General features: G+C 47.3%; 1 protein-coding gene across 1 annotated transcript; it reads left to right on the top strand.

Moving 5' to 3' along the window:
* Nucleotides 1-1,136: 1,136 nt before the first annotated feature.
* Nucleotides 1,137-9,785, top strand: LOC135101596 (transcription factor Sox-11-like). The gene is given in 4 exon segments (XM_064005767.1): nucleotides 1,137-1,354; nucleotides 6,275-6,682; nucleotides 6,684-8,372; nucleotides 8,516-9,785. Coding segments are annotated over 3 exon segments (1,194 nt in total). The 5' UTR covers nucleotides 1,137-1,240; the 3' UTR covers nucleotides 7,356-8,372; nucleotides 8,516-9,785.
* Nucleotides 9,786-10,093: the final 308 nt, after the last annotated feature.

The following is a 10,093-nucleotide window of genomic DNA, read 5'->3' as shown; positions in this document are numbered from 1 at the left end:
GTATTATAGTAGTGGTATTAGTGGCATTATTATAGCGTAGTATTATAGTATGTTATCGTGGTCTGTAAGGATAAATGCTGCAAGGAGGAAGTTGGGTGGCTGTGGGTGTGGTGGGCGGCGTGACGGCGTGGTGGCGGGGCTGGTGGTGACGCCCTTGGAGCAGCACCAGCCCGGCCACCAACCGCCGCCAGCCATTGACTAAACAGTTGGGTCCGGATATGCTTCCAGCTGATGGTCACGGTCGAGAGAGAGAGAGAGAGAGAGAGAGAGAGAGAGAGAGAGAGAGAGAGAGAGAGAGAGAGAGAGAGAGAGAGAGAGAGAGGAGTTAACATTAGTTTCTAAAAAGTTTATTTATTCATCTTTTTTTTTTTTCGCCGAGGAGAAGCACGACGCCTTTAAAAGAGTGGTTCACCAGTGACAGCGCCGCGTATACCTACAACTATCTTGGCCAAGATCAGCGTGTAGTTTGATGGGGGAGAGGATCACGCGTCCTGCGTCAACATGTTGGGTGTCGCTCCTCAGTGAGGCTAGCCGTGGTGGAAACATAACGACAGACCGTTGACAGATGTTATAACAAGCAAACAATTATGGACAGCAAGTTTCGTTGGGCTAAGGAGTGTGAGCGCAGAGGGTAGGAAGGGAGCGAGTGAAGGCTGGCAGGAGCATTTGGCAGCGACACCTCCCTCCCCGCGCCACGTTCGTTCACTGGTGCCTGACAGGCAACCAACTTATGAACGCTGCGCTGTAGGGCTCACTTGCGCGGGATGCGCTACTTTCTAACGTAGTGACATACACCATCCACCATCGTGCCAGTTTTGTAAATGAATAAATATATAAATAACACGGACTCTACCATCGTTGATCAGCCAAAGCTTGCCAAGTACATGCTACCTCTGGCAACTCGAGACATATGCATCACCCCATCAAGGACAAGATTTGACAAAAGTACGAACTGTGTGCATGCGCATCTCTAAAAAAAAAAAAAAATACTGTATGATGGACACTGACGACATATACGAAAATATCATAGAAAACCTACGAGAAAATAAGGGAAGTGTAGCTGATACTACTCAGTGGGCGGGGCTTAACGTGGGAGGGTGACGTCAGACCGACACTTAAAGCATGGTGTGTTTACTACGGAGCTCAGTAGTGGATTTGCCGTGCACAGAGGAGGTTCAGACACTTCGTGGGCTGCGAGAGTGACTCGCTGTGGACTTGGCCTGTCAACGCGACGGCAAAAATGTTACCTAACGCGGTTTATGAAAGGGTGCCTATGCACTCCAACAACTCTAAGGTTTTTGGATCTATGCTGGTCAACGACAACTCAAACACGCCATATTCCGATGCCACGCAGGTAATGACAATCAACTTGTGGACTTTGTTTTTTGGTGTGGCGAGGTGGCATGTGGCGAGTCAGCTGTTGCTTCTGCTGCCGCCACACGTCCCGTCAATGCTTCCCTCTTTCACTCACCCTCGACTCAAGTGTGCTCTTGCTTCACCCTCGACCCTTCACACTGCCTCTCGTCCTCACGGTTCAGAAAATACAAACTTGCATTAGGTGTGGAAACCCTTGTCCTTGAGTCCTGCTCGACCCTTGAGTTAGACTTGTCTTGGCAGAGGTCATGAGGAATCGGTATCTCACCTAAGTGATGAACATTCTCATCGCAGTTCAATTTCTGTATCATGTTTTCTAATGCATGTCAAGGGAGAGTTGTTTGCGTCTTAACTGATAGATTTTATGCTGGAATCTAACCTTGAATTTAGCATTGAGTCTGTTTGTAGACTAATACAGGTCGTAGAGGCAGTGAAGTGCTACAACATACACTTAATACCTAATGGCTAATGAAACTTGTTCGTTCCTTACTTCTCACGTGTTTCACGCTCTCAGCGGTGTTGGTAAGATAGGTGTGTAGCATTTACGGGCGAGCGGCTGAACACTCACCTACATCACGTGTAAACCTTAGCCACTCAGATCTCATACACACACGTGTTCACTTAGGCTGCATTTCCACGCCTCACCTGGCAACTAGTGTGTGTGTGTGTGTGTGTGTGTGTGTGTGTGTGTGTGTGTGTGTGAAGCGAAGTTTGGCGGTGTGTGTAGAAGGGCCACGAACCTGTAAACAGTTAAAGAAGTGGAGACGCTACGAGTGACAGACAGCGTCAGAAACACCACACGTGATTCGCCCGTGTGATAAGAGGTGGTTGGCGTGATGTGCCCTTAGCGGTGGTGATAGCGTGGACATCTGCGTCTGGAAACATATTTGGTATATCTCCAGTGCTTTTTTTTTTTTCTTTCTTCCCAGTCGTAATGCAGTCCATACCTGATAAGTGATTTTACCTCAATTTTTGCCTTTTTTAGCGAATTTTCAGCTTTGATTTCTGCATGTGGTATTTCCATTTGCTGTGTTTATTGTGCTCGTTTGTTGAAGGGGCAGCAGTGATTATACCGGCAAGTCCCATGGTTAGCAGCAATAAAGTGGTGGTATGAGAGTAATAGTAAAGTGTTGTAAACGTTATGTTAAGAATATTCATGGATATTGAATGTTAATGTACATGAACCGAATGAACGCTGGTGATGTTTGGTAAGAGCGTGTATACGTAAACACAAGATTGTATTGGTATCAACGAATGAGGGCATTTTAAATGACAGCAGAAGACAAAGCTAGCAACAGTGGTAGTGAGTGCACCATAACAAGGACAGTGTGTGTGTGTGTGTGTGTGTGTTATACAACTGCTGACCATGACAGAACCATGTGACAACAATCATGTAATGAATAATAATAATAATAAAAGATGTTCTCCATACCATCGTTGACAAACACACACACACGCACACACACACACACACACACACACACACACACACACACACACACACACACACACACGAGGAGAGAGAGAGAGAGAGAGAGAGAGAGAGAGAGAGAGAGAGAGAGAGAGAGAGAGAGAGAGAGAGAGAGAGAGAGAGAGCCAAGTCAGTCATGAGGCTAAACCGTCAACCTCCGCCAGCCAGCCACCCTCGAAATGGGAATCAACGACAACAACGTGAGCGTAGCGGCCGAGCGGTGGCAGACACACGCGGCCACGAGCACCCAGCCAAGCCAAACCTCGCTATGTAGTTTTACCTCTTTTTGACCGAGAATCCCTTTGACTTCTTGGTAACTAATGGTTGTAGCAATGAAAGATATGGTGCGTCTTAACCATTACCAACCGCAGATCCCGCTCACGTGTTTATTCAATCGATATCGAAGTAAATAAATCGATGCTTGGAAGGAAAACGGACAACGATGACAAGAAGAGCAACAGGAACTGAGAGAGGAGAGAAGATGGAGGAGTAGGAGGAGGAGGGAGGAGTAAAGGGTAAGAGGAGGATCATTGGGGGATATTATTGATATATCGTAGGTGATGGGAGGCAAGGGAAATAGGTTAAGAATGAGAGAGAGAGAGAGAGAGAGAGAGAGAGAGAGAGAGAGAGAGAGAGAGACGAGAGAGAGAGAGAGAGAGAGAGAGAGAGATTTTCAACTTAAATTAAAGATCCAAATAATATAAAATGCATCATATGTTACCTCCAAAGTACATGAATTATATATACGTATGAGTGTGGTCCTATCCTGCCTGACGTGGCGGCATCTCGGCATTAATATTTACACCTGATACTGCGACTATTTATGGTATTTGATACCACTTAGGACTGCTGCATGTGTGTGTGTGTGTGTGATGTGTGTGTGAGAGAGAGAGAGAGAGAGAGAGAGAGAGAGAGAGAGAGAGAGAGAGAGAGAGAGAGAGAGAGAGAGACCGTGTGTACGTGTCAGTAGCACTCACACTGTTGCATAACTGAGCGTCCTGAAGGTCATTAGTACTTTCTTGCTGCTTAAGGCATGGGCGGTGACACGTGCTCTTTAGCTGGTGGTGGTGGTGGTGGTGGTGGTGGCAGCGGTGGCAGTAGTAGTAGGGTAAGAATGTTGTGGTGGGGGGGTGGGAGTGGGGGTGTTTTCCCACTTGGCACTCTACCTCCAATAACGACAACAGCAGCAAGTCTTCCCCCCAAGCATTTCCTGAGCCTACCAAGGACCAGCACCCCTGAAGCAATGCTAATAAACTCAGTACCAAACAAGACACTCATTGCAATCCTCTTCCTCCTCACTGAATAACAAAAACAACAAAAACACCCTCGCCATCCACACACGTTGAAGGCATCTGTCACTGGCCTTCTCTTTTTTGGGGTAGTTGACTTATTTGTGTTGTGTTTTTCTTCCGTTCTTACTCTTATCTTTTTTTCTTCCTGCGCTTGGGTTGCCGCATCAGGTTCTTCCCCCTAGCAACACCGCAACACCCACGTGGTAGGGGAGGGATGGAAGGAGGGAGTCGCTGCCACCACCCAAGGTTTCTTCCTCCCTTTTGCTCTTATTTTTAGTACGTTGACATCTTTCCATCATTAGCTTAACGTGATAGGTTTTCCCTCTCACTGCACTACCCTAGAGAGAGAGAGAGAGAGAGGAGAGAGAGAGAGAGAGAGAGAGAGAGAGAGAGAGAGAGAGAGAGAGAGAGAGAGAGAGAGAAATAATGCGATCAGCTGCGAATAAAAGCAGCGACATAACTAGAAATGCCACAACCTGTCAGCACTGTAACATGTTAAGAACCCTATTTTTTCCCTTTCTTTATCATTCACTTTCTCACGGCGCTGCTCATCGGTAAAACACTTGGAGCCCGGCTGTGTGTGTGTGTGTGTGTGTGTGTGTGTGTGTGTGTGTGTGTGTGTGTGTGTGAGCTATCAATGCCTGGTGATGGGTTCTGATCGAGGTACTGGTATGGCCGCGGGCGGAATGTTGGGTAGGGGTTGATGTGGCTGTTGAGTAGCGGGTAGGAAGGGAGAGGAAGAGGGAGAGAGGGAGGTCTTTGAGAAAAGGGATGAGGGAGGGAGGAAGGGAAGGAGAGCTGGGCGGTGCGTGGCGTAATGACGTTTTTGTGGTGTGAGGCGCTAACACCAACTCAGCATGTGGCCTGGGAGAGGGATGGGGGGAGAGGGAGAAGGAAGGGAAAGAGGAAGAGTGGGAGAGTGAAGGGAGGGAGGGAGGATAAACCAGGAGGGAGGGGAGGGAGAAGGGATGGATGATAAGGGCAGCGCGTTAGTGGGGTCTGGAGGGTAGTGGGTGGCTGCGAGAGGAGGGGGAGGAGGAGGGAAGGGGTAATGGGAGGAGAGAGAGAGAGAGAGAGAGAGAGAGAGAGAGAGAGAGAGAGAGAGAGAGAGAGAGAGAGAGAGAGGGCGGGGGGAAGACAGTAGCAAAGGAGTATAGTCATTAGCCTCTCCTCACCTACACTTTGTTATTTTTTCTACCTACTATCATTTCCTACCTTTCTTTTCTCTTTTGTCGTATTGTTGTCAATTTGCTGTCTCATTATATTAGCTGCCTAGGTACTGCTCAGACGCATTCTTACCATCAGGAGGAGGATTGTTTCTGTGTATGAGCTCCATTACAACACACGCACACACGCTCCTCGAAATATATGGGTGTAGTATGAGTGTATTATGTATGTGGTTCGTGGTGTGCGGGTATGAATGTAGTATATGTGTACCCATCAACCTAATGACAGCTTTCCGGACCCTTGGGAGGCCTGACACTCGGCCTCGTTTCCTCCTTAGTTTTTGCCTCGGGGAGCTGTAGGAGAGAGAGAGAGAGAGAGAGGAGAGAGAGAGAGAGAGAGAGAGAGAGGAGAGAGAGAGAGAGAGAGAGAGAGAGAGAGAGACCCGATGATGAGATTTGAGCTCATTGCTCATTTTCCTGTTTGGATGACGAAGGTAATGTCGAAATTTGCACGTGAGCATGACACACACACACACACACACACACACACACACACACACACACACACACACACACACACACACACACACACACACACACACACACACACCATTTTATTAACGAGACCTTTGCGAGAGATGCCCATGTTTTTTTTTTTTTTTTTTTTAAGATTTGGCGCAGCTTGTGTATCATTCCACCTTGACACCATTCCTATCATTAACAGTTTTCCCTCTCACTGCATTACCCCAGAGAGAGAGAGAGAGAGAGAGAGAGAGTGTGTGTGTGTGTGTGTGTGTGTGTGTGTGTGTGTGTGTGTGTGTGTGTGTGGTGTGTGTGTGGTGTGTGTGTGTGTGTGCTAGCGCGTTAAATGGACGTCGAACTCAACAACAGCTCAACATTCTTGCTAGACGATAAGCTAAATGCTACATTTTGTCGACGTTTCTCATGTGTTTTCTCTCTGCTTGTTTCAGACTAAGAAACATCCGCCCAACCACATCAAGCGGCCCATGAACGCCTTCATGGTGTGGTCGCAGATGGAACGGAGGGAAATCATCAAGTACGCCCCCGACATGCACAATGCTGAGATTTCCAAACAGCTGGGGCGCCGGTGGAAGATGCTGTCGGAGGAGCAGCGGCGACCATACCGGGAAGAAGCCGATCGCTTGAAGGCGCTGCACAACCGGGAGTACCCCAATTACAAGTACCGCCCACGCAAGAAGGGCCAGAAGGCTCAGCTCAAGGGCGTGTCAGAGAAGAGTGGCGGGAAGGTCGTCAAGGCTAAAGATCACACCAGCAGCAAGGATCGCGCCAAGAACGTTGTAAACGTCATCAGCAATACCCGGATCACTCACACCCAGGGACTTGACGTCGATCACAACAAAACTAGGAATCAAGATTACCATTAACGACGACTTCAAGAGGACTCACAGAATGCCACAGAACGGGGTCATGGCACTGACTCCACATTCCCCTCCAGAGGTGCCTGCCAGCCCCTCCTGTGAACTGCCGGACTCTCCAGAGAGTGCTTCAATGTACGAAGACCAACCGGCCTTCACCTACAGCCCCTCCGTCACCGCCCAATATCACTCAACAAGCACACCAATTGTCACCAACACTCCAACCAGCTTCACCCTCAGTCATTCAACCTCCGGCCAACTCACGATAACCAGTCCAAACAACATCAAGCAAGAGCCGGATGACCCGTTGTACGAGGCAGTGTATACTCCACAGAGCCTCGCCTCCCCTGGCCTCAGCTCACCCAATATCTCTGAGTCGTCTACGACTCCATTTATTAAGACGGAGATCAAGACAGACTTCCAAAATCCCAACGAGCTGCAGGTGGAGCACGCGACGCTCGACGACCTGTACAATATCACAGACTTCATCCCCATCTCAGACATGAAGGTCGATCTGGACTCCATCGACGCTGATATCGACTTCGATGCCGTTAGCACCAGTTCAGGGTCCCACTTCGACTTCTCCAGTGTAGCTGAGGAGGCCGACACTTTGCTCTCCGATACGTGGATCGGAGGCCGGAGCTTCTTGCCGTAGAGGCCGTTCCCCCAGCACTTGTTTCACGAGTGCATCTTTGTTCACCCTGTTTCGTGTCGGCAACGAAAGCCAGAACTTTTGAATCATCTGTCCAGCATAGATTTTAATGTACTCTAGTGAAGACAAAATAGTATTGTACACGAGACTTGTTGGACGGGACCAAAACAGTTTGCAAAAATGACAGTCCTACCATACTTTCAAAACCTCTATAATGGTGCCAGTGCCTTTAACCATTGCTTCTTAGGACTTTCAAATCACAGGACCAACAAGAGATGCCAGCAGCTGTGAACCAAGACAGTCAGATCCATGAATTAAGACAGTGCACAAAAAATCAACTCGGTGATGCATTATATACATACAAATACATATATTTTCCCTCCACAAGCCTCATTTGTCAGCCATTGTACATATATATATATATATATAAATGAAAACTTTGGTTCTGTTAATTTCGTGAAAGATCGAACGCTCGTCTGGGTGCAAGTCAAGGACGGAACTGTGACTATTGGAGGCTTACTGTGATGCTTTCTCCTTCGTGGTGTGGAGAGGAAGGGGAGGAAGACCGCTCGAATGAGGAAGAAGTTGAAGAGACCCTTTCATTGAACGTCTTGCGGCTTTAAAAATGATATATCTATAATATACAGATACAAAAAAAAAAAAAAAGTCAGATGTCGAAGGAGGAGCGTTCAGTGTGTATTTATCATAACTAGTGACAAAGGATCGATAAGTAACAAAGCAGAAGTCCAGGAGTGAGCAGTGCCCGAGGGCCCGCCAGCCTGGACACCAGGAGCTCCGGCCACCACCACTACCACAGCCACTCTTCCTGAGGAGGGGGTGACGCCTGGCTGTGCACCTGTCCTCCGTTCCACGCCGCGCCTCGCCAAGCAGCAGCAGCCGCCATAGAGCAGTCCAATGGTGACCGAGCGGAGGCAAGTGCGAAGGGCAGAGAGAGGGAGGTGTCCCGGAACCCTGCTATCACCTGAGTACCTGAGGGGGCACGTCGAGGTGACTCTGCAGGTAAGCACTCCACTAATTTCTCTTTATGTTGCCTGAAATACAATAATTGAACTGCATACCTCAGCTCTATTTTAGTGGAGGCAAGTGGCAGATGAACATTGAAGGACTGCAGACTTACGAGTTTCCTTCCATGTCTTTCACAGAACTGCCAGAACCCTGCGGAACTCCCGGAGAACCCAGCGGCGCCATGAGGAACCCCACCTCTCCGCCCCACCCCCCCCTTCTCCCTCCCCTGGGCGCCGCGAGCACTGGGCAGTGTGCGAGTGATGTCATTAGTGCATTAAGCCAATCACGAAGAGCAGTTCAGTGGCGTCCACCTTTTATCTTTCCGCAAATAAATAATCCGTAGTTTCCTAAGCATTTATATTGTTATGAGAAGTATATATTACCACTATGAGTTATAGGCAAGAGCTGCAAGTTGTTATCCTGGCCGTGTGTTGAGTGTGTGGCCACCATGAGTCTGTACTTAGGCGACGTCGCTGGACTTGCTCCCCATCTCCCCCACCACCCCACTGATGATGCTAATGATGACACCACCACGAAGGGTGTGCTAATACAAAGCAACAAATGGCAGTTTTTCTTTGTTTGTTTTTGAATTCTAGTCAGTACAACAAATATTACTATGTACAGTAATGCTACGTGAACCAATTCCTCAGCAGGATGTTTCACTTTTTTTTTTCCTTTTTTATGATAATTATTTGATGCTTTTATTTAATAGCCATTTTTATGTTTACCCGTTCAAAGTTTATTGAAAATTTTTGAATCGGTGGAAGGATTTATTTTTTTTATTTATTTTTTTTATTTTTATGTGTGTGCGTGTGTGTTGTTCAGACTTTGGCTAATTTAAATGTTGCTCAAGCAGTATACCGCGTTACCGAGTGTACCTTCGGGGACACTACCTCTGAGAAGCACTGTGTAGGCTGGAGAGAGGAACATAAGGTGTACCTCTGGCTCCTGTTTGCCCTGAAGAAGCAATGCATTCTTAGGGGAAGCAGGAGTACCTTAGAGGGGCGCTGTGTGTGCCTCCGGCTGCACAGTGTACCGTTGGAAATAAGCTGTAAGAAGGTTCATGCCGTCAGAGGTTTTTTTCACAAATGATCTCAAGCTTCAGCGAAACCCAACCCATCTGAACAGTGTCTTATTTGTGCATTACCATTACTTTTTTTGTTTTGTTTTGTTTCGTTCTCTTTTCTCATGGCTCTGCCCATTTTTCCTTCCTTCTGCTCGATATCTATTATATTATTGATCATATTTTGTACAGAGTGTTATAATGAGATATTCCTTGTACAGTTAAACTATATGGCATTTCTCCGATATTGGAAGTTTTATATATTTTGTAGTGTACCGCTCGCCTCCCCAAGTCAGGGGCGGCGGGGGTGAGAAACAAATACATTTTTATATGTTTCATGCGAATGCTTGTTTGGATGCATCCCCTACCTGCTCCTAAATAGATTAGATATGATTACATGGTTCTTGCTCCGCGAGTCTACAAACACGAGGAAGAAAAGAAAACAGCTCCATTTTGCTTATTTTAGAACTATGGACATAAAAACAAAGTAGGAGACATGGTAAGTAACTCGGGTCAACAACACAATAAGAACCAAGAATATCGGAACAAGGCAAACAATACATGATCAACGCACATATAAATCCACATTAGGAAAGACAACCATTATGTGTCAGTCCAATTCAACACACTGTAAAAACTACAGCTGTAAAAA

This window comes from Scylla paramamosain, chromosome 6, assembly GCF_035594125.1.
Source record: "Scylla paramamosain isolate STU-SP2022 chromosome 6, ASM3559412v1, whole genome shotgun sequence".
In the NCBI taxonomy this organism is placed as follows: Eukaryota; Metazoa; Arthropoda; class Malacostraca; order Decapoda; family Portunidae; genus Scylla; species Scylla paramamosain.
This window is presented reverse-complemented; position numbering and strand designations above follow the sequence as displayed.